This window comes from Beta vulgaris, chromosome 9 (assembly GCF_026745355.1).
Source record: "Beta vulgaris subsp. vulgaris cultivar EL10 chromosome 9, EL10.2, whole genome shotgun sequence".
Lineage (NCBI taxonomy): Eukaryota > Viridiplantae > Streptophyta > Magnoliopsida > Caryophyllales > Amaranthaceae > Beta > Beta vulgaris.
In genome coordinates, this window is record NC_079210.1 from 16249359 (window position 1) to 16274825 (window position 25467).

Below are 25467 nucleotides of genomic sequence, written 5' to 3' on the forward strand. Positions count from 1 at the left end.
TTACAAAATCTGAACGGTTTCTTTCGTTGTATATCAGAGTAAACACACAACAGAATGGGAGTGTGATTAAAGTTGCCTTCTGGCAAGAAAGCAGCAGCCAGTTCAAACTTATCCACCTAATTGTTGTTGACTAGGACTCGGTCAATTCTGGAAAATACTCGAGCATCACCCTCCTGTTTATTTGTCGAGGTATAATATCTTCCACTTGCCTTGATATCCACCAACTTACAAGCATTCATACATTCTAATATAGGCCCTATTTCGGCCAATCTCACAGGACTCCCTAGTCTGTCTTTAACACAAGAAATAGCATTAAAATCTCCAAGAACAACCCAAGGCCCTTGACACGTACTAGCAATGTCTTCAAGTCCTGTCCAAAGGTCATTCCTACTATGACAATCATTGTATCCATATAAAAATGTACACCAAAATTCAGTTATGCGTTGACTTGGCTTAACAATACAATGAATATACTGACGTATCATACCAACTATATTCACCTGAAAAGCCCCAGGCCACCATCCAACCATGATTCTTCCATTTTCATGATGAGCATTGTTGTGAGTGAAACACCACCCTGGACATAAGTTTAAGTAAACTTTCCCCATGTTGTGAGTCTTCACTCTTGTTTCAAAAAGGCTGAATAGGTTAATATTATGAGAGAGAATAAACTTTCTCACTTCTTGCTGCTTCAAATGGCTATTCAACCCTCTTGTGCTCCATGTTAGTATATTATCCATTTGGCAAAGGGGTTGCCACCCCCTGCCCATCCCATGTGTCATTCACCATCACATTATCATCCTTCTCCCTTCCACTGGAATCATCAAGCTCTATAACTTCTGCCACCTGTATCTCCCTTTCCTTACTAGTATCTTATTCTACTTCCAGTAAGGCATTAAAAGGATTATGCACTGGTACTACATTATCCTCAGTTTGTTGTACCATTATCCTATTTCCAACTTGATGAAACCCCTCTTGATCTACAACCCTTCTTTGTTTTAGCACCCACACCTTCCTCCCTTCACCTCGCCTACATTCCACCTCACTATGCCCAATCCCAGAACACTTCCTACACACTATTGGCCTCCACTCATAATCAATTCTTTGCTCCACCTCAGCCTCATGTTCATTACAGAACTTGATCGTCTCAGGCAACTCCTATTTCATCTGAACCTCTACCATTACCCTAGCATAATTCAACTTGTCACAACCTTTTATAGCTCAATCCACCTTCACAGGTTTACCCATAATACTAGCAATCTTAAAAAGACTCCTCCCCCCCCCCCAATATTTGATTGCTAAACCAGGCAATTTAATCCAAATAGGCACTGTCTCAACTTTCGTTTTCTCCATGGGCATATCAGGGTCCCAAATTCCAGTGATAAGCGGCTTTTGATCAAAAAACTGCATTCCCTCATTAGTTACCTTTAAACTCGCTTCTACATTGTCAATTCTAACCAAAAAAATACCTCCCCCAACCATTCTTATTTTGTCAATTCCCAATTTTCCCCAAATTCTTCTAAAATATCCATCCATGACATTCAATGGTGGGTTGGCTCCTAATACATAACAAATGATTGTCGAAGACCAATATTCTACTTCCTCATGTATGTCATCAGTGTCAATTGTAATTACAGAGGATGTTTTGGTTACCTGCACATTTTCGACCTCATCAGCCCACAACATCCTTCTTGTTGTAGCCGGCTCCTTTGAACCACTCTTCATGACATTCAACGATTTTGAAAAGATTGCCTTCTCCGCTGTTTGCTGCACCCTCTCCTCCAATGTCGAGGATTGTGGAACCATAATCATCTCATCGATTACTTCCTTCATAAGTCCTCCTGCGCTCTAGGATCTTCTATTGGCGCTACTCCTGTAACTTCATCGACCGATTTCATTTTCTTCCCCGGAGAAGATAACGGACCATTGTTCTTGCCTTTACCTTTCTAAGCACTCTTCCTTGCTCTCCCTCTTACCATGGCGTCAGCGCAAGATCCAAACTTATCGTGCGCCGAGAGAGAAAACAAAAAAACGTGGCTCATTTTTCTCTATATTTTCGATATTGTCACTTTTGGATAGTGTAAATTTTCACTAGCTTTATGAACTTCAAGTTCCTTAGGAGAAGTGTTCATAGTATACTTAATTAGATTTACTTAGGAATCATGTGCATACTTTATAGAGAAGATGAGCAATATCACCACTAAACATACAATTAATGTACTTCACAAGTAGTAATGTAATCCATTAGTGTGATATGGACAATTGAAGTTTTAATTTTCTAACCATCCAAGTCTTAGGGACTTGATTATGATGAGAACTGCGCAAACCAAACTTTTCCTTGAAGTTTAAGTTCCTATGACAACAATTAAGAAAACGATGCTTAGTAGTAAATTTTACGTTTTTCTTTTTGTAAGTTACCCAATTCCACATGATCTCAGTGTTTGTTTGCCATGATTTTAACCCCCTGTACTTATTATTGGAGTTGCCTCTTCATTATATGGTTTCTTACACCGATAATTGGAGCCTTAAGTAGTAGATATATCTCTTGGCCAATATTATCTTCTATCCTTTAATTTGGCTAATAATATATTCTATCCTTGCTACAAAACCAGAGAGGAGCAAGTTCAATATTATGTAAGTTTTGACTTTCAGATGATATGTACTTGATGATTTAGCTCTTGAGTTTTGTGTGGTAGTACTCCATTAGTCAAAAGTGGTATATGAGTTCATTATTTACGAGCACTTACACATCTTTCTATGTTTTTTCCCCTCCTCTCTCTTGCTCTTTTTTGTTGGTTTTCATTTGGCACTAGAAGAATATCAAGCTAACATACTATTATTTAAAAGTAACACTAATGCAGATTCATATTTCATGATATTATTTTGATTTCCTAAAATATTTACTTTCTTTGTTTATGAAGAGATAATATCATTGTTGAAAATTTCATCTTTAATATTTTTTATTATAGGATCAAGAAAATTAAAATGACAAATTGGAGTAGCAACTTATGATATGGAAGTCGTTAGGAAAACGGCATGCATATGGCGAGATGACTGAAGATGCAGAAGAGATATATGACTATTAGGTCTAGTTTTAGATTATCATACCATTATATTTCTTGTTGGATGATTTTGATTTTATATTGAACATTATACGGTCACTTATGATTTTATTAGCACTAATATGTGTATAAAATTGTACTTATTATAATGTAATTCGATGTCAAAAAAAATATTATAATGTAATTGCCAATTTATATGTCAATTTCGTATATATATGTATGTGTGTATACACACACACACACACACACACACACACACACACACACACACACACACACACACACACACACACACATACACGCGCGCGCGCATGTGCAATGAATTATGTTTCACCAGCTATATATATTTATCCCACTGAAGAGCTTAAATTCTCAAACCAAAACACCTACAAAGTCTCTTACACTTAAAAAAAACGAGAATGTCAAACTCCAACCCCCTACCACATTTAATGGTTTGTACAATCAAATGTGTGATTCATCTATGGAGGGTGACACTTCCACGGATGGAGTAGATAATATCCTAAATGATATCATTCAAGATACTTCACCTTAAAATAATATAAAAGTAAGAAAGAAGCGATGTTACACGGAAAGAAAACGGGAAGAAGGGCACGAGCGCATATGTAATGATTATTTCTCAAGCAACCCAGTATACAACGCACGACAATTTCGCGAAAGGTTCAGGATGAGAAAAGAGTTATTTATTCGCATCGTCAATGCTCTAGAAAATCATTATGACTATTTTACACAAAGAGTTGATGCGCTTGGTAGAAGCTCTCTCACTCCACTTCAAAAATGTGTTGCTATCATTCGATTGTTGGCTTATGGAGTGGCTAGTGACGCTGTGGATGAATATGTGCGCATTGGTGGAAATACAACGATACAATGCTTAAAGAAATTTTGTAAGTGTGTCATCGAGATATTTGAACCTGAATACTTGAGAAGGCCAACTGTGGATGACATCCAACATTTGCTTCAAATAGAGGAAGCTCGTGGATTCCGAGGTATGCTAGGTAGTATTGATTGTATGCATTGGCGATGGGATAAATGTCCTACAACATGGCAAGGTCAATACATTAGAGGTCATCAAGGTGTACCAACTATGGTATTGGAAGCTGTTGCTTCATCTGATTTATGGATTTGGCATGCATATTTTGGTGTTGCATGTTCTAAAAATGACATTAATGTACTAGATCGATCCTCGATATTCGATGAGTTACTTGAAGGTCGAGGCCCATAAATCCAATACACTGTAAATGGAAGCATGTATAATATAGGATATTATTTTGCAGATGGTATATATCCTGAGTGGCCAGTTTTCGTCAATTCCATCCCTCGAGCGAATATGCTATCCGAGAAAAGGAAACTATTTTCTCAATATCAAGAAGGTGCAAGGAAGGATATAGAACGGACATTTGGGGTGCTCCAAAAGAGATTCGCAATTGTTTGCAATCTGGTACGTTTATGGGATAAAAGTGAAGTTGTGGATACCATGAAAGCATGTATAGAGGGATAGGAGTTAGCTCAAGTGGGTAGAGCACTCCCCCTTGGCCCCTGAGGTCAGGGGTTCGATCCTTACCCCCAGCATTATGCTGGGGTATTTCCTTAGCATGCTATGCATGCCTTACCAGCCAATGTGTTGGTGTTTCCTACATGCTAGTTGCCTTGTAGGGGTTATCCCTTGGGTTGACTTAAATTCCTAATCAAAAAATAAAATAAAATGAAAACATGTATAATATTTCATAATATGATTATTGAGGATGAAAGAGATGATAATAGAATCACCCGTACTGTTGAATATACGGTATCAAGAAATCAAAATGAGAGCCTGCAACTTTGTACTGGTCTGCTTAGAAGTTATTATACAAATCGAAGCATATACTTTGAAAATCATACGCGAATAACCGAACTCGATGTCACCAATTGCAACATGACTTTTTTTTTTTGAAGGGAACATGACTTGATGGAACACATTTGGTCACGTTTTGGAGAAAACGCTAACTAAATTTCATGTGTATGTCTAAATTTCGTGTGTATCTTTTGTCATATGTTGTAGAAATTATTATGCATTTAGTTATGTTTTTAAATGATTTTTAAATTGCTCATCATGTACTCCATTAGTGTTATGTAAATTTTATAATATTAACGTCAATTTAAAATCATAAATAATTAATTAATTTTTTTCATTTAACTAATCGTTTATTGGTAATTATTCTAATTTATTATATTTTTATAATATAATGGTATTCAAAATAAAAAAATAATGATAATGCATTAAATAAACTGAAGTGAGCCTGAAGATAATATCAAGAATAGAGTATAAAATTAAAATGAGTCTTACAGTGTGTTTGGTTCATTTTTAGTAACAGTTTGTTTGGTAGAAGGAATTTGGAAGGAAAGGAAAGGAAATGGAAGGAAATTTATTACTTTCCAATGTTTGGTTCATTAAAAAAAAATTAAGTGAAAGGAAATGGGAGGAATTGGAAGGAAAGACTCTTTGATAAAATTTCACTTTCCTTTCCTCCCAAAAGCGGGGGAATTCGGAAAGAAAGAGAAAATTTATACCAAACATGGGAAATTAAGGTTTTTTTCCTTTCTCTTCCATTCTTTTCCTTTCTCTTCCCTTCCTTTCTCTTCCCTTTCTTTCCTTTACTAAAAATGAACCAAACACACTGTAAAGGAAATAAAGGGAAGAGAAAGGAAGGAAAGAGAAAAGAAAAGAATGGAAGAGAAAGGAAAAAAACCTTAATTTACCATGTTTGGTATAAATTTTCTCTTTCCTTCCAATTCCTCTCATTTCCTTTCACTTGATTTCTTTTTTATGAACCAAACATTGGAAAGTAATAAATTTCCTTTCAATTCCTTTCTTTTCCTTTCAAATTCTTTCTATCCAACAAACTGTTAAGTGAGTCTGTAAAATTAAAAAATAGTGAAAAATTAATATATCACACTACAACGTTTAGAGTTGAGTGTTGAAAAGTGAAAACGGTCGTCCAACCAAGTGCTATCAATATCAGAATATCATAGTTTAAAGAGTAAATGGCGGAGGAGCTAGAAGTGGTGAAATTCGTAAGAGAACAAGTTCCAGATTGGGACGATGATGTCAAGTCTACTGCTCGATTTAAGGCTTTTAGCGGCCAAAAGTCTGATTGGGAGCCTCAATTTCATTTCTGGAGAGAATTGATTATCAAAATTGCTCGTCAATTCAACCTTATTTTTCTCTCCCCTTCTCAGGTTTATTATGTTCTTCCTTTTTTTTTTCCCAATTTTTATGTTTTTCGGTTTTCTTTTTGTTAATCATTCCCTTTAATTGCTTTATATTACTACAATTGCGTTCATGATACTAACATCTTCTCTCTTTTTAAAAATATGGTGTGGAAGATGAAAAATTGCTGGTTTAATAGGGGAGGCCTGTCACCGTTATGCCTAGATGATGTTCTGGTGAGTTTCATAGAAGCCTTTATGCGGTAATTTCTTGAGTTATATCATGATATTTTTATTATAATGTTCTGGATTAGTTTTTGGGTCGTTTAGTGTAATTTCTTGTAATGGAATGGAACATGGTACTAAGATGGAATGGATTGAGAAACCCTTACTTGCCTAAGCAAATAAGTACATGCACCCAAGTGCATGTAGAGCATGGTACACCCTTTTCTAAACTATGTCGTTTTATCATATTTAGAGTCTATAGTTTAAAAAATTATTGTTATTTTTTTCCTTAAATTTTGCAACTAAAGATTCTTTTTTCAAATTTAAATTTAAAAGGTATATGTTCTTTTACCTTAAGTGTAGATGTTCATTTACTATATGTTCTTTTCATTACAACCTTTGTTCTTTTATAAATATAAAGTTACATGTTCTTTAATTTTAAGTCGGTCTTCTTTTTTAAAGTAGAAAAATTATTGAAAAAAGTTCATGTTCTTTTATATAAATGGTATGTTCTTTGCTCATTGTGCACCCTAGTGCATAATTCACGCTTTGCCTTACTATCTGAGACATAGGGTTCACGTGAAAATAGCGTAAGCAAATTAAATGTCCCCATAAACATTGAGACGGCTCATTAGATAATATGCTGGATATGTTTGGTTATTTTAGTTGATCCTTGAAATGGATTCCATGCCCATTTTTACTTAGTTATAGTTACACCTTATATTGTATTTATTTATTTTTATATAAAAATATTCGAGTAACAAGTAAGAGAAAACATGCAATAGAAGTAACATAATAATGAAAGAGAGCTACCAAACCCGAAATAAAAATATCCTTGTACTGGATGTCTTTATTGAAATTCTTATTGGGACAAAAGAGATAGAGATCACTTGGATTAGGTGGCTGCCTTTTGAAGCTAATATTGCTTCGAATCTTGTCATCCCTTTATTTTGAGGACTTCATGTATCAAAGTCTTCTTGATCCTCAACTTTTTGTTCACGAGCCATGATGTTTGTTCATGTTGTTACGTAGTAGACAAGGTACTTGCACTTTGTTAACATATGAGTGATCACTTATTGAATTAGATGAGTTAGAAGACCTTGTTTCTATAATAAATTAAATCCACAACCTTTGATAACATCCTCTTGTCTTTTCCTTTCTCAGTTGTTAAACACCGCCCTTGATTTTTCTAGGTAACGCCCTAAATACATTAAGACCCCACCAATGTATGCACCTCATTCCCCCTCTCATTTCCAGTCCCATTCCTTTCACTCTGTCTTCTCTCATTTCATTCATCTTACCACCAACCTCCCTTCTACCACCATTATGGTTGCCGTCAACACTCGCCTATTATCGGAGCTCGCTAGAATTTAGAATTCGCCGGAAAAAGGTGTGAACTTTTTTTAATCATTTCAAAACACCCCAGTAGCCCGAAATTTCCGCTCTCACCTACTGTGGGGAGGAAAATTAAGACGCCTGACCATAGGTTAGAGGTCCTGAAATTTCTGCCCGAACCTGTGGTTGGCCGAAAATCGCAGACATCCTAACCTATGGTCAGGGGTCGTAATTTATCGCCCAACCGTGGCTGAGAGCGGAAATTTTAGGCGCCTATGGTTTTTAGTCGAATTAGGCCATCATATCTTGCTAAAAATCTTGAAGATGTGCTGTGGTGAAATTTTCTGGTTTGAATTGCTTTTATTCAAGTTGGTTTTTTGGTTTTTGAAGTTTTCAATTCTGGAGTATATGGGTGTTCTTGAAAATGTGCTCTTGTGAAGTTTTCAAGTTGTTTTTTCCTTGTTTTTGGCGGTGTTCGGTGGCGGCTGTGCTGGCAGTGGAGCGCGGTGATGCTGGTTTTTGTGTTTGGTGGTATTGAAGGATGCAAGTGAAGGGTCATAGTGTGGGCGGGGTAGGAGGGATAGAGTGAAGAAAGGAAAAGGAAAGGGGGGAATGGAGGAAAGAGATGGTGTATAATGTAAAAAATACAGGGCGTAACTAGGAAAAAAATAGGGTGTTATTTAGCAAAACCCTTTCCAGTTGGAGTCGTCTTCTTTGTTTCTTTATAGAAGGTTTGTTCCGAGTTCAATTGATTTACTGACTCATTATCTGCAATACCACCAGCTTTATCACATTCTCATCCCTATCTAAGTAACTCGCCTCCTTTTGCTGATTATCCAGAGCTTGTATGTATGAGTGTCGAATTCCATTTCACTCCATGAGTCCCGACGAAACACCCCTCCCCCCTTTATAATATTGTACTTGTAAAAGATGCCTTGAATTGTTGTGCTTAGAAGGTGTTCGTCAAAATGCACAAGAGAAAAGTTGTGAGAGTGCAGCTCGAAAACCCGCGGGCGCAGGCTTGACCCCGCGGGCAAAGGTTTCGTAGGATATGCACAGCAGCCCGAAATCCCGTGGGCGCAGGCTCGACCCCATGGGCGGGCAGAACTTTCGTGTGAATGGGGATGGCTGGCTGCGGGCGCGGGTCGGGCGAACGGGAAATAACGCGGAAACGCGTTTTCTGTTGTGGGTATAAATAGGTTATTTAGATCTTAGGGTTTTAGACTACGGATTAGCCTATTTTCTCTCTGTAATCTGGTTTTTCTCACATAATAAAATATTCTCCCTCTCTCTGCTGTGGATGTAGCCAAATTGGTGAACCACGTAAATCTGTTGTCTGTTTTTTATCGTTTTTGCATTCATAATTTGTTTCTCTCTCACGTCCGTTATAACAGTACTGTTGATTGTCAAAGGAGTTCAAGGATTGACTAAAATCAACAAGAACAATTACTAACTAAATGCCACCATTGGCAATATAATATCATGATGAATTGACTGTGGTGGAATCTTCAAAGGTTACTTTTTCGTATACTTAGAAATTGAAACTACACTAATGGCATTTCATCATGTACAATGTTTATACAATTACAACATTTTATTACATCAAATGATGCAAACTGTTTGTATGACTGTGGCAGACTCCCACCTCAAGGCTAGACCAAGACTATTCTCCCATATGCTAGATGTTTTCCGAAACTTCTATTATCTACTGCAATCATTTCATTGCAACTTTTTTCTTTCATTTCTGGCCTTACATCAATTTTATTGTTTGAATGTTTTTCAGCTTGAAATGTACAAAGCTGGTTATTTTTTACGGATGAGTGATCTTGCAGATCCAACTAGTGGAAGATTTTCTCAGCTTCTCAAGAAAATTATACATTTCCCCATTACCTTTAGATCATCAGCTTCAAATGATATTCTCAAAGATCGTCTCATTCTTCTAGTGATGCTGGAGGTTCATAAGTTTATTGGTCTTCTTTTACTTCTATTTACATTTCCATGAGTACTTACAACCAATTCAAATGCATATACTCTCTTTGTTTTATTAGGAGTGGGAAATTGTTTTCTGGAATCTTTCTGGGTTTTACTTGTTAGGATAAAATTGCCGATATCGTTAAAGCATTAGCAGAAACCCACTGGACATCGTCATGTATCATAACAGTGAGGAAGTTTGAAAGTCTATTCAGGGAGCGCAATGAAGCATATGCAGTGTTGAGTTACCTGTCAGGACAAGGGAGAGCAAGATACCTTTCACTTAAAAGAAAAGAACTGATAGAGGTATGTTTCTCACAGGTGCCTCAAAGTTTGCAGATTACATCTGAATCTCATATGTTGCATTTCCTTATATATTGATATTTGACAAAATTGGTAATCCTTATTAATTGATAATGCCACGAGAAATGATATGCTTGATTGGTAACTATAAAATTCTTAACGACTTTTTGGCAAGCAGTGATTGATGATGATATTGTGAATGAATCTATGTGTTATTTTAGAAAATTCTCATGCACATGGTAATTGAAACCATCTTCAAACATGTGTTTTTCTTGACATTTTCCATTACTACTAAATGCCTGATCTGATTAGTGGAGGATGGAGAAGCATTAACATGGACAGTACGATGAGACTTACAAAATTACCTATAACTTCATTATTTATACCATAATTTATTATTGTCTATTTGACAGCCCGTAAAAGAAAAGTTTCAGCAAGTAGTGCAGGGTTCTATATTCTAGATGAGGTATGGTCTAGCTGGCAGGTCTCATGTCATTCTTTATACTATTTCAGAAATATGGAAATGTATTACCGCCATATTGTCCTTTATTGCTCCCCCCTCTTCCCAGAAAAGGTCTGCAATCAGCATTCCCTCTTTGTTTCTCTCAGTCTAACCGAAGGGGGCGTTTGGTTGGCATGGGGTATAAGGAATGGAATCAAGAAAGGGGTAGAGAGGGAAATGAAAGCAAAACCCTTAGATTTTAATTGTTGTTTGGTTGGTTTATTGTCAATCTCCTTCTTCCTCTTTTTTCCATTCTTCCACCCTAGCACCACCATTTCCTCCCTCCCTTGGGTGGGCACGTGGTCGTGGTTGGATAGGCACGTGGTGGTTGAGTGGGAGGGCTGGTAGTTGAGTGGTTTGGTTAAGTGGTGTTTGAGTCGTTAAGGAGATGCCTAATGTGAGTAAAAGAAAGGGTAAGTGAGACCTTAGGGGAGGGGGGGTGGGGTATGAGAGTAAAGGACTTTGGGGGTAAGGAGGGGGTGAAGGGGTTCATTAAATGGAGCAAACAAACAAGTAAGGAAATCAAGTTACTTAATTCCCTTACCTTTTCCAGATTACCCCCAGCCAAATGCCCCCTATGTCCTAAGTCCTATCAGCTCTCCCTCTTCCCCCCTCGCAAAAGGAATACTCATCATTGTGCAATTGTTGTGTAGTTGTAGGCAGAATTTTCAAGTTGTGATGTGGATTTAGATCCGGAGAAGAGTTCTTTTGTAAATTTATGTTTTTTGCTCGAATATTCACTAAAGAAACGATGGATAGGTCTTTGAGGGTTTTTTACGAGTCACAGCTCCAGGAGCTCGCACTAGTCTTCGCTTGTGCATGTTAGAATACTCTAAATACATAAGCAAAAAGCTCATTGTTTACTCAAAACAATCTGATTTTATCAATGAGATTAGAAACATATCAATAGAAGTACATTCCTAAAGGCTAAAGCAAATAGAAAATTGAACATATTAAAACTCTAATTAACACACTCCTAACCGGGCTAACCCTATTCCTAATAGAAATAGGAAATTAGAAATTAATCTCCTAATCCAACTAAAATTTAACTAAAAGTATCTTAATAAGCTTAATTTAAGTAAAACCTTTCCTAAGTAGGAAAGTAAAACATGCAAGCAAAAGACATAACAAAACAGAACATTAGAATCCTAACACCATAGGACTTTTAACACCATTAGAGTTCTAACAAGGTTAGACTTCTAACATGGTTAGATTCTAATATAATTACTTTTCATAAGATTAGAATGCTAACAAGATTAGTGTATTAATCATACTAGACTTCTATGACTAAGAGTTCCATTATAACTTGGACTCTTTACAAAAGATATAATTTATATAAAAATTCTAGGATATGTAGAATCCTAACAGAATTAGGATACTATTAGGAGTCCTAACATAATTAAAACTCGGCAAAAAGGTTGAGTCATGCTTGATTCACATCAAGTAGAAATCACTAAACAAGTGCTGTAATAAGGAATTATTTAAATTCTTAAAATTCTTTACTTTCTAATGCAAGCAACTAAAAGAGTGAAGCAATCTCCTTTCTGAAGTTTTCCCTTTCAACTTTTTCACTTCCCGAATTTCCTTGCTTATGTCACCTTTTGTTCTCTTCTAAGGTCTCATATCCGCCTTATGGCGTCTGCCCAATTTCTATACCAATCATGGTCCCTTATCTCCTCTTTCTCTTATTCATATCCTCACTTTCTTGCTCTCCTTGTCCCTCAATTTCCCTCTACTTTGGCTAGTTTAAATCAATGATCTCTTGGCCTTTGTTATTTTGGCTTGATTTAGATAACATTATTGGAGTAATGGTTATAATTTTGGTTACTGAGAAAAATTATGTGCATTAACTAATGGTTATAATTGAGGGACTCACGTGAGTATGTAGTGATGTGGAAGATGATAGTTAATTGTAGTGGTGATGATGGTTAATTTTAGTCAAGATGCCATCGCTGTTTGCTTTGCTTTGCTTTGCAGTACGTCTAATTTATACAAAAAACAAATCAATAAAATTAGGTATAAGAGTGTCATCGCTTGTAAGTTGTAAGTAGTTAACATAAGGTTTTTTTTTGGCTGGTCTCACATGATAGGGATATGTGCAAGTGACTTGTAAAGTCAACTATTTTGGAATATTTTGCATGCCAGATATGGTAAGCAGAGGAGGTTTAGATCATGTGTTCTCTTGCATGGTAGTTATAAGTGCATAACACTATGAGCGTAGATAAAGAAATGGTGGTAAAGGGAGAGAATAATGATATGAGAAGGGAAGTATGATAAGAAATCTATGGGTTGGATTAGACGATAAGAAATCTTTGAGTTGGATTAGATCATAATTGCAAAACCCTATAGCATTTATTATTTTTTTGAATCTAATCCAATACAGATCCAATCACTTCACTTATTAAGCTTTTTTCATGAATTCTTTTCCCATGAAAAGCAAATGTTGCTTTGAAGTAATGTGGTAGAAACCAAGAAGATCCAGCAAGAATAATATAGAGAAAATCAAATAGGATGAAGGGGGGATATTTGTTGTATTGATAAACACCAAATTAGCAAATATCAATTACAACCCTCACTCTTCAAGAGGCAAGGACTCTCTAACTTTCTCTTACTTTCTATTACAAATTTCAGATAAAAATCTCATTTGTCAGCTCAGCTCTTATTTATAGCTCTCAGCTCAGAGATATGTACAATCATTAATCTGCCAGTGGTGACAGAAATTCACCGCACTACCCAGTAGGATATTCCTGACCCATAACTAATTGTGATGTTGCAATAGGTGAGGTGGCTGAGCCTTGACCTTTTTACCCCTTCTTACGTAGGTGATTAACGGCTTAGTGGAGATTCCATTTTGATTGCTTGCACTACCCCGCTCCCAAAGAGCCACCTTGTCCTCAAGGTGGAAGGAAGGAAATATGAAATTAACGGTGGCGAAATTCTCCCAGGTGGCTTCATATGCTGGTAAATGCTGCCACTTAATGAGCACTTGAGGGACTAGTGTATTGGGGTCACGTGCAGTCCTGAAATCCAAGAGAGATTCAGGTTGTACTTCCAACAACAGGTCTGGAGTGAGCTGTGGAAGAATAATAGGCGAACTAGGAAGTGGACCAACAGACTGTTTGAGTTGGGAGACATGAAAGACCGGGTGGATCCGCAACTCTGGAGGCAATTGAAGTTTATAAGCCACTGACCTGACTCCTTGTATGATCTCGAAAGGCCCATAATAGCGGGGAGAGAGTTTCCCATTGCTGTGCTGAGATAAAGAGCGCTATCTATAAGGCTGGAGCTTAAGGTAGACATGATCCCCTACTATAAACTCCAATTCACGCCGTTTACCATCTGCATACACCTTCATTTTGTGTTAGCTCGAAGTAAGTGAGTTTTGAGATCATCTAACATGACATCTCTTTCGATCATTTGCTCTTCCAGGGTTGAAATTGCTGTTGCACAAATCTGATGATGGAGGGAGGGTCCCGACCATATAAAGCCTTGAAGGGTGTGCATTGTGTGGAGGAATGGAAGCTCGTATTATATCAATACTCGGCCCAATGGAGCCATTGTGACCAATAGCTAGGTCGGCCGTTCACATAGCATCGCAAGTAAGACTCCACACTCTTGTTCACTACTTCGGTTTGACCATCCGATTCTGGATGATAGGCTGTGCTACGCTGTAGTGATGTAACCTGAATATTTCTTTCCAAAAGGAACTCATGTCTCATTGAGGTGGGCATACCATGTAGTCTGACTATCTCTTTGACAAAGAGAGCTGCCACAGATGGAGCCGAGAACGGGTGCTTGAGGCATAAGAAGTGGCCATATGTTGTGAGACGGTCAACCAAGATGGTATCATATCCTCCAAACAGCCCTGCACGAAGTCAAGGCTGATATCTTCCCCCACCTTGTCGGGAATGGGTAGGGGTTGGGGCAAGCCCATGGGTTGGGTTCAGTGAAGAATGCTTGTTTTGTTGGCATGTGTGGCAAGCTAAAACATATCGGACTACATCACATCTCATCTCAAGCCAATACCATTCACTAGCAAGTCTCTGATATGTTTTTAATTCCAATGGCCTCCTACTAGGGAGTTATGGTATTCCTGCAGCAATGCATTAACCAGGGAGGATCCTTTGGGGTTCACGAGCCTTCCCTTATAGAAAAGAGTCCCGCGGAGGAGAGTATACCCCTTAGGAACCGATTTTCCATCTTATATGTCCTGGTTTTGGCTTGGCAATAAATGGGTCTTGCTTAATTTGTGATTGAAGCTTATCCCAAGGAACATGGCAAGTAGTAAGGAGGGCTCCCAATTCTGCAGCAGAGTGGTCCTGCCTTGATAAGGTGTCGGCCACTATGTTAGTAGACCCCGACCTCTAGATAATATCGAAGGTGAATCCCATAAGCTTGCGCACCCATCTTTGGTACTCCGGTCCAATTTCGCGTTGCTTCATCAAAAATTTCAAGCTTTGTTGGTCGGTTTTAATTAGAAACCGTCGCCCAAGGAGGTAGTGCCTCCATTTCAACACCGCTAGCACAATTGCCAGTAACTCCTTTTCATAAATTGACTTGAGCTTAGCCCGTTGCCCCAAAGTTTGGCTAAAGAACGCCACACGATGATTGTTTTGGGAAAGGACAACCCCTATCCCAAAACTCGAAGCATCCTTTTCCACAGTGAATATCTTTGTGAAATCCGGAAGCACCAAGGTGGGGACTGTAGTCATGGCAAGCTTGAGTGCTTCAAAGGCAGCAATCGCCTTGTCGCTCCACAAGAAATTATCCTTCTTCAATTGTTGAGTAAGAGGGGCAGCTATTTTTGGCATAGCTTGCAACAAATTATCGGTAATACCCGGTAAGCCCCAAAAAGTCCCTAAGAGACTTGAGATTCCGTGGAACCGGCCATGATAACATGGCCTTGACTTTGTCTTGGCCTACTGAGACCCCGACTGCTGTTATAACGTGACCTAAGTAGGCGATCTCTGTCTTGCCAAATTCGCACTTACTCGGGTTAGCAAAGAGGTGGTGTTGGTTGAGTTGGTTATGAACTAGGGAAAGTTGTTTTTTGTGGAGGTTAGTGTTTGGGCTGTAGATTAGAATATCGTAAAAAAACACCAATACGAATTTGCGGCGGAATGGCTTGAAAACTTCATTCCTCAAGGATTGGAAGGTAGCGGGGGCATTAGTAAGCCCGAAAGGCATTACTAAGAACCGGTAATGACCTTGATGTGTACGAAAAGTCGTCTTAGGCTCATCCCCGACCCTCATTCCAATTTGATGGTAACCGGACTTGAGGTCTAGTTTAGTGAAAACCAAGGCACCCCTGAGTTCATCAAGTAGTTCATCGATTATGGGGATTGGGTATTTATCGGGGATGGTGGCTTTCTTCAAGGCTCGGTAATCGACGCACAAGTGCCACGAACCATCCTTTTTTTTCACTAACAACACAGGGCTTGAGAATGAGCTAGTGGATGGCCTAATTATACCGGCTTGGAGCATATCATCAATTAGGCGTTCAATCTCATCCTTTTGTATCTGGGGTTAACGGTAAGGGCGGACACTTACGGGATCAATACCCTCTTTGAAGATTATAGGATGTTCGTGGCCACGGATAGGAGGTAAACCGGTGGGTAGTGAGAAAAGGTGGTGGTAATTTGAGAGGGTGGTCTGAAGGTAATGAGGGGCGTGGGAGCGAGGTTCTGGGTTTTTTTGTGGGTGAAAATTTTCCATTCGATTCAACTCGACCAAAATGCCTCCACCTTCCTTTGACTAGAGTTCGCATCATAGCTTTCAAAGAGATTAAGACCTGCCTAGAGATAGGTCAACCTTCAAGGTGGCTGACTCACTGCCAACAATGAATTTTAACACTTGTGTTTTCCAGTTAGGAGACATGGTACCTAGTTTAGCCAGCAATTCAATACGAAGTATGAGATCAGAGTTATCTAAACTGAGTGGCAAGTAATCCTCGATGACATCGAGACCTCGCAACCGAAGGAGCACTGATATACACTCTCCCTAGCCCATGACAACCTCACCTGTCCGGAGAGTTACACCAAACCCCTGGGTGGGAGTGATCCGAATCTCCAACTTTTGTATTGTAGAGAGGGAGATGGAGTTATGGGTGGCCCCCGAGTCTACCATAACCACCACATCCTGGTTGTGAACTCGCCCCCAAGCTTCAAAGTTTGTGGAGTGTCGAAGCCTATAACCGAATTAAGAGAGATCTCCGTTTAGAGATGAGCCGGCGGGGCCTCCTTTACTTCGTGAGCTGGATAAGCGTCGCCTTAGCTTTCCCCTCCTCGGGACACACTGAGCTCCTTCTTCCGGCAACGATAACAGGGATGCCACTTGTCAGGCCACTGGAAGCACAGGCCTTTTTCATTCTTATGTTGGAGTTTGGTCTCATTGAGCCGCCTTAGTTCCCCTGCTATGGGAAGTGTTTGAGATACTGGGTTTGGGTACTACGAGGTGGGAAAGTGTTTCAAGGTTGGGCCGTGGAATTGGGTAGAGGAGAGAGATGGGTGGGTGTTTTTTGTGTTTTGGTTAGTGAGAGGGCTGTTTTGGAGTAGTAACGGGTGTGATGGGTTTTTTTTGGGTAGGGTAAGTGTTTGGGTTATTGGGTTTGAAGGGACTAAAAATTGGCCCAAGGGCTCTAAGTTGACCCATCTTTTCTTCGGCGCTAAGGGATATTTCCATTGCAGCCATGTAAGCAGTCCTCAGCTTGTAATTCTTCCTTAAGCCAATTAGAATTTACGACCTTGCAATTTCTTCTAGAATGCTCATTAGTGGCGCCATCAACTAGATGAAGTTTCTACGAAAATCCACCATGCTATCATTCCCTTGTTTGAGAGCGAGCCATCGTTCATGGGGGTGCCATGACCTGACAACCGGAATTGGTGGAGGAGCAACCCTTTCAACTCCTCCCACCGCGCACTGGTCTTCGCCCATGTTTCAACAATTCTCGTTCTTTACAGCAAGGCATCTCCATCAAAAGCCACCACCGCCGCCTCTAACTTCTCGGCAGCCTCCAACCGATAAAACGCAAAGAAGTGTTCCGCCCTCAAGATCCAACCATCTGGGTTGGTACCATCAAAAGTCGGTAAGTCAAGCCTTTTGTGCCGCCACTTAACGGTGGTTCTTCCTCCCCTTAGAGAGTCGTCCTCCGTCTCCTCGCCGTGTATTTCCGCATCTCCGTTCCTTCTCGGAATTCCTGAATGGATTGGTGACGAGCTGCAAGTATTTTTCAAAATGCAAGCAGGGTCTCTCTCATCTCCGCCTGGAATGTCCGTTGATCCTCCCTTATTTGGGCGATCAATGCATCCTGGGACTCACGCGCACGGTTCACCCTTCCTTCGAGCCTTTGAGAGGCCTCCTCCAAGTTGGTGGTCAACTTCTCCACCAAAACCTGTTGGGATAACTTCAGCTCATTCACCGAAGTTTGGATTCCGGCAAGTCCTTCTTCCAAGTATTCTATGTGTTGCTGGTGAGTAGGTGCCATTCCCTTTTCTTGCTGTCCTTAACCTTGCTCTGATACCAAGTTGGTAGAAACCAAGAAGATCCAGCCAGAATAATACAGAAAATCAAATAGGATGAAGGGGGGATATTAGTTGTATTGATGAACACCAAATTAGCAAATAGCAATTACAACCCTCACTCTTCGAGAGGCAAGCACTCTCCAACTTTCTCTCACTTCCTATTACAAATTTCAGATAAAAATCTCATTTCTCACCTCAGCTCTTATTTATAGCTCTCAGCTCAGAGATGTACAATCATTAATCTGCCAGTGGTGACAGAAATTCACCGCACTACACAGCAGGATGTTCCTGACCCATAACTAATTGTGACGTTGCAATAGGTGAGGTGGCTGATTGCTGTGCCTTGACCTTTTTACCCCTTCTTCCGTAGGTAATTAACGGCTTAGTGGAGATTCTATTTTGATTCCTTGCATAATGAGATATGAAAGAGGAGAAGAGAAAAAGAAATTATGGAAACGGGATTGTTGGTCACAAGGTTGTAATGATGGACGTTTAAGTAGAGAGGTGGACCGTTGATCCTTAGTGGTTGGCATATCAATAGTTTGTCCTTGCTTTAATCAGTAGGCCCCTAGCAACAATTGAGCCATTGCCTTAGGAAAAGGGGATGAGGAGACAAGGGGAGGGATGTATTGGTAGCTTGGACTTCCCTATTGTTTTTTTCACCCGGGATTTGTCCTTGAGACAATCAAGTTATATATGTTGGGATATTGACCTTTTTTAATGTGTAAATTTGAATTTTTATATTCAGTTACCCAGAAAATTGGTATACCTTAATTGTCATTAATGGAATAGTCAGTTTAGGTCTCTGTAATTTTAACACACCTAATGTATATTTCACCTAAGGGTTACGATTTCTTGTTGAAAGTTTTCTTTTAAATGCACTATATGCTCTTACATCAAGGATCATGAACCTGCTGTTCTGACGTTTATTCTGCATTGATAATTTTTTTTCCTTGTTTGCTGTTGAACAAGTTGGTTTATGTCATGGAGATTGAAACTTGAGGCTCTCGTACCTATTACAGGGTGTAAAATTGTCTCTCTTGCCTGCTGCCGTGTCTAGTACTCCAAGTATAGATTCTGTTAAATTGCAATTGGTTTGGACTCTAGAGGAGCTTCAGCAGCAGCTTGTTGTTGTCGACGAACAATATAAAAGGTGTTATTTCAGGTTCTGATTTACTATATATACATGAAGTTGATGAATATCAGTTTGTTTCATGCTAGCCTCTTGTGAGTGTTGGTGATAATCTGTGAACGTGACTTGAATGGATCATTACATAGTTATCTCATCACTTTGTTTGGCATATTTCTCATTTCTGTGATGTTAATTGTCTTCATTTGTAACAAGTGATTGATTCTAATTCCTGTGCTTGCTTAGTGTTCCTGATTGTATCCTGTGGATGTAATTCTTATTCAATGCCTTTTGAAATTGTAAATAGTTACAAAGGTTAATTCTCTATTCTTGTTTTGCTTCATTCTTTGCTAATATTTTTATCTGGATGTTTTGAAGTGATTAGCCAATATTCTCTCTGGTTCAAAATGATAGGCTGTTCCGTTGTGGCATCTTCCTGGAAAATATATTACTCTGCAAGTTTATGCTATCTAAGTATCTATACTAATATATTAGAAGGCGTGCATAAATCCCAGGAACGGTGCCACGTGGCGCTCTCCCTAAGGAGTTTTTAGTTTATGTAATCCATGTACAATAAAAAAAATTAAAAATTGCATAGTATAGGTTTCGATCCCGTGACCTCAAGTTCATGTACTAAAGTTTTAACCACTAGACCAAGTTGTATTTAGTGTTATCATATCAAAGTACAATATTAATAAATGAAATTTTTTCTTACCCGGGGCATGGCCCGAGCCTAATAACTAGTTTCTACTAAAAAACTGTATAGGTTTATCTAGTCATGACATTCCCTTCACACATTTGTTTGTTATAACTTATATGTTGGTCTTGCTCATTATTGTTTTTTAGTGAGTTACTTTCATGAGAACATTTTAGGGGATGTTGGGTAACATTTAAGGGCAGAAAATGAAACAAGGCAGATAAGGGAAAAGGAACATTTCAAGGGAACTTTTTTTTTATATCTTTATGTATAATTCGAAGGTTTTTAAGATGCTAGTCTTTGTTAGGGCATACTTGGATGGGGTAATGTATTAAGGGGGTAATGAAAAAAAAATTAAAGAGAATCTAGGTTGCACAAAGATGGATACGGGAACGGGTTCGGATTCGGGTTTGGGGATGGAAAACGACAAGATTTTGAAATTTTAAGAATGGGCACCCGTACACGTAGAGGATACGTATATCGTATCAAGGCACGGGTAGGGGTACGAGTACGTGACCTAAAAGAAGTACCCGTGCTACACGTAAGAGAATAAAGGTGGATTGATGTTGGTAGATGGAAAGATGTATCGATTGTGTCTAGAGGGGAATTATTACCCTCGTTTTGGGGAAAATTGTTAAACCATCCCCCCCCCCGGCGGTAATACTTTACCCTGTGCTTATGTTAACTCCCCTTAATCTCTTTGGTTGTCGAATTAGATTGGACGAATTTAGCTTGGATGAGCTACAATTGCAAATTATGCAGAAATGAATGATATAAGCATGTGCAAACAATATGTAATTAGAAATAATAATTTAGTTTGCAAAACATTGAAGCCAAAAGGGTCGTGTCTTTATCTTTTTGGATTGGAGAGAGGGTCGTTTTCACTTTGTTCTGGATATTCTCTTGCCTTTATCAAATGCGTTTGTTATTCAGGCCACACTTCCAATTTCAACCATAAAATGTTAATCTTTCACAGATCAAGAATATCTGCTTTAGCTGCATTACAATCTGGAGACAAGAAATTAGCTCTAAGGAACGCAAGGCAGTTGAAGTTAGCTTCAGAGAGTAGAGAGAAACTAACATCACTCTTCAACCGAGTGGATGAAGTACTTCGTGTTATTACAGAAGCAGAATCAGCAAAGAAGGTCTGCAATCTTTTTCTACTTCTTTCTGGGTAACTGAAGCTTGGAACCTATTTTGACAATATAAGTAAATTGACTGCTAAAATTCCTGTATGTTAGAGGATGTCGAAGATGACAATACCTAATGTGCTTTCAGGTGTCTGAAGCTATCCAGCTTGGTGCTCGGGCTATCAAGGAAAATCACATGAATGTCAAAGAAGTTGAATTGTGTCTGCAAGAGCTTGATGAGTTTATGGATTCCCAGAAAATCATCCACAATGCCTTAGGTGGTTTGTATTACTTGCTGACTGCACTTTATTCGGATAGCAATAGTGTTTATTAAAGAGGGAGGGAAAACGGACCCTTCCCTCTGCATCCCCTTCCTTCCCCAAATCCCTTATCCAAATAAGGGAACTTCTTCCCTTCCCCTCCCTTTCCTTTCCTTCAATTTCTCTACATTTCCTCCTACATAAACAAAGTGTAAATGATAATGGTCTTTATGTGTAACTAATTGCGAAGTTATCAGTAATCTCTTTGACTTGACTTCTAAAGTTGATGTCCTCTTTTCAGAATCAGCATCGTATACAACTGTGGATGATGAAGATGTGGAGGAGGAGCTAAAGAACCTAGAATCACAAATTAGAGATGAAAATCTCGTGGTTTTAACGCCCAAAAATGAGGAAGATGTGACAAGAAATGCAAAGGCTTCGGTTAATTTGGATCCTCTTTGCGCTGCCATCACAGATCTTAAGCTTGAAAGCAAGACTGAAGACCCCTGTATTCAAGGTTCAAGCACTTCAAGAAGGAACACAAGTCTTAAGCTTGAAGCTGCATAGCTGGAGTTGGTTTCAGCTTATTTAAGCTGTTGTTGTCTGTTGATGTGACTTACTTCAAGTTGTATATACATTGTGTATACAACTCTGGATTAGTCACTCTCCACCATCAGAAACAGGATGCATCCCCCTGTCACCGAGTATCTGAACTCGTCTGGTAGGACTAACAAGACTGCCTCAGCTGATCTTATCATGGAACAATTTAGCAACTCATCGACATGAGAGTGGGGATACACTTGACTACCTGAGAACCTTTGCATGTAAGCTGAACAACACTCTTTAACAGGTCTCTGTATATTATATTTTCTTACATAGCATGCACGAGGATTATATGATAAATCCCCATATGGCCTAGAACTTTGTTGAGCTATAGTGTTTCTATCTTTGTTACTGGTTAGTGCAGTATGAGATAGACATTCAGAAGTTAAGATTGTAAAATGACTAATGATATAAGACATTTGGTTTTCATTGCTGTATGAATTTTGGTCCTAACTTAGGTGCATTATCTTCAATTTTCACCAAGAAAAACTTTGACAAGTCCCAATCAGTCACAAAAATAACTTATGATACATTCAGTTCGGATAGATTTAGCAAAATTCAAGTGAGGAGAATGTATCCTTTCCTTTTCTTTTTCTGGTAAAAAGGGACTTTCATTGCAAGCCACGTCAAGTTGGTTTATACAATAACTAGGGAGGGACACGGGATCTTAGTTCTGTTTCTACTAATATCTGAAGTCCTACAAACATTGGACAATGCATTAGCAGGTTTGTTCAATGACATGTTGCAATGCTTAATCATCGACATTGGGAGCTTTGCACACATTTGCATGTAAGCATTTAATATATCTGAATATCTATTTGAGTTATTTATAATGTTGGCAGGAAGGTTTTTCGCAATTGGGTAGTATGAATAGATGACTGAGTACTTGAAATAGGTGGAGCTTGCTATGTAAAGACCTTCAAGAATACTCAACATTTTAGATGCAAGCAGTTACATGGTATAACTATGTTAATCAAACTCGAGATCCATTCCACTAGATGTTTTTTAACTATACCACCTAAGCTTACAAGACCTAGAACTTGTATGGAAAGAGGGCTTATTGACAAGTATTATAAGGGAATTAGGGGGAAGCTGGTTTAGTGATGCTAGGCTGTGAGAGTTTTTTTTTTTTTTTTTTTTTTTTACTTTTCAGTGGCTTTAGCAAACTCTCTTACAATAACGATCGTTTTAAGGACTGGACAGGAGAGAGTAAGGGGGTTCAATTAGCAGGCTATACGTCTTACAACAGGAGTCAGAATCACCACCAACCCTTGAACAGTGTATCCACAATTCAAGAGATTCAAGAGGCTTAGTTTATGTCATTTTAATGCACCACGCTTAACTTAGGTTGAGTCGAAAACTCCTTACCCTAGCCATCTATGTCATTTTTTGTCGGGTCTATATTACTCTAAGACTTTCATTTATTATAGCCTCAACATTTATAAATTTCATTTGCTTTTTCTTTTTAATTTCATTAATCTTTAGCATCATTCATGCTTCACATTCAATGATGAAACTCAAATCAATCTGTTTATAGTGACCTCTGATTAAATTAAAAAAAAATTAAAAAATAAATAATAAATAAATAGACATACTTTCTGTTAAGGAATTCCTTCCCTTTCCATCCATCATTTCAAAATGTCATCACATCCATGAACCATCTTCAAACAACAACAACAAAAAAAAAAATCATCTCAACTCAAAACTCCACAAAAAATCTTTCAAACATGTCAATACTCTAAACCACAAATACTATGTGCAATCCTCGATACATAAAAAGGTCAATGCCTGGCAAAATAAAATTCAAAAGCAAAAGCGAGAGCGAAAAAAATCAATGCAAAAGTAAAGAGCCAAAAGCAAAAAGTAAAAGTCAAGCTAAGCTAAGCTAGGGGGCTTGCAATATGTCCCTCATTTCAAACCCTTCAATTCATTAAACCTTTAAAACACATAAAACACATAAACTTTACCTTGGTATCCAGATAAAGAGAAGACATATAACCCCTTACCTGGTCCCGTATAATCCAAAGCCATAATCCTTATCTGGGCCAATCCAATGAAACACTCATCCAAATACCTAAGCCTCAAACCTTTCATATCAATTCTAATTCATTCTCCAAGGTATGTCCAAGCCCACTAGGTTGAAAATTGAAAAGGGCAGCCTAGGAAAAAGTTGGGGAACAAAAGAAAATCATATCAAAAACTATGATCAATCTCAATTCACAAGGATACATAGAAATCTTCATCTTGTGGTACGACCGCTTAAGCAAAACAAATTAATCAATGTCACATGATTTGACTTCCTAGAATTCAAAACCATCTTTCTAGATCCTAACATAGACTTGAGTTTCACTAGTGGAAAAAAGCCTATCGGATGCGGTCAAAATCGGGTTTATTGGTGCAGTTTTGGTCCGCATCAGATAGACCCGCAGCAGATTAGAAAATTAATCTGATGTGGTCCATGACCGCATCAGATTATAACATTTATATATTAAAAAAAAAAGGTCTGCAACTCTACACCGAGTTGCAAGCCTATGCGATGTACCAACATCACACAAGGTACACATCTTTAATTTTCGTATAATACAAGCATCTAATGTACTAGGATTTGCAACTCAGTGTACACTCAGTACAAAGCAAATCTATTACAGCGCATAGGCTTGTACAATACTCAGTGTACAAGGATTTTCGTATAATACAAGCATCTAGTACAAAACCCAACAAAATCTAAAAAAACAGAAGTAAAACCAACATATTTTCGTATTATTTACAGCATCAATTATATAATAAACTGAAAAAAAAAACTAGTATAGTACATTGAATTCATGCATTAATTATAAAATTAAAAATGATGAATATTCACAAGTTACAATATCTGAATGATGAAATAATAAAATTAGATAACCTGAAATGAAAAAATTGAAACTAATTATAGCATAAAAAAATGAAACTAATTACATTGAAAATTAACGAAAACAAAACAAAAACAAACCTAGATCTAAAAATTGAAAAAAAGGAAAAAAAAAAAACTGAAATGAAAATTAACGAAAACAAACTTAGATCTAACAAAAATGGAAAAAAAAGGGAAAAAATGTGGATGTAATCGTGAAATCAAATAAAAAGCGAAAATAAAAAAAAAGTGGATGTAATCGTGAAATCAATTAACAAAAACAAAACAAAAACAAACCTAGATCTAAAAAATGAAAAAATGGGAAAAAAAAAACCAATTTCTTCGATTCTTCGTCTCTACCTTTCTTCGTTTCACTCTTAATTCCCCAATTTCGCTTTTCGTTCTTTGTGTAGGTTTCTTCGATTTTCGTTCTTCATTTTCATTTCTTTGTGTGGGATCCTTCGATTATTCAGTGCATGAGGGAGGATTAGGGAGGAGAAGGGAGGAGAGAAAGAGGGGAAGTGAGGGAGTTAGGGTTTGAGAGGCGTTGAGAGGAGAGAGAGAGGCGTGAGGCGTTGAGAGGAGAGTGAGATGAGGGAGTTAAGGTTTGGGTGGGAGTGGAGGACAGGTAGAGCAATT

The 25467-nt window shown here is 38.3% G+C and overlaps 2 protein-coding genes and 1 long non-coding RNA gene across 7 annotated transcripts; 2 read left to right on the forward strand and 1 right to left on the reverse strand.

The window, feature by feature from the left end:
- The first annotated feature begins 3747 nt into the window (after nt 1-3747).
- On the forward strand, nt 3748-4302 carry LOC104903164 (uncharacterized). Its single transcript, XM_010691162.1, has one exon. The coding sequence runs from the start codon at nt 3748-3750 to the stop codon at nt 4300-4302; it is 555 nt and encodes a 184-aa protein (XP_010689464.1).
- Nucleotides 4303-6039: 1737 nt separating this feature from the next.
- On the forward strand, nt 6040-22378 carry LOC104903116 (uncharacterized). 5 transcript variants are annotated; one of them, XM_010691104.3, is made up of 8 exons: nt 6040-6296; nt 6444-6503; nt 9610-9780; nt 9921-10103; nt 19145-19287; nt 20925-21093; nt 21227-21359; nt 21640-22378. In XM_010691104.3, exons 1-8 carry the CDS (start codon nt 6102-6104, stop codon nt 21903-21905), a joined length of 1320 nt encoding a protein of 439 aa, XP_010689406.1. In that variant the 5' UTR covers nt 6040-6101; the 3' UTR covers nt 21906-22378. The 5 variants fall into 5 exon arrangements, with proteins under 5 accessions (XP_010689406.1, XP_010689407.1, XP_010689408.1 ...); XM_010691105.4 differs by having other exon boundaries at nt 21227-21356; XM_010691106.4 differs by having other exon boundaries at nt 6041-6296; nt 19145-19275.
- Nucleotides 22379-23061: 683 nt separating this feature from the next.
- Nucleotides 23062-25467, reverse strand: LOC125493516 (uncharacterized). The gene is made up of 2 exons (XR_007270128.1): nt 25189-25467; nt 23062-24100 (listed from the first exon to the last, which is right to left on the reverse strand). It is a non-coding gene; the product is annotated as an uncharacterized LOC125493516 (long non-coding RNA).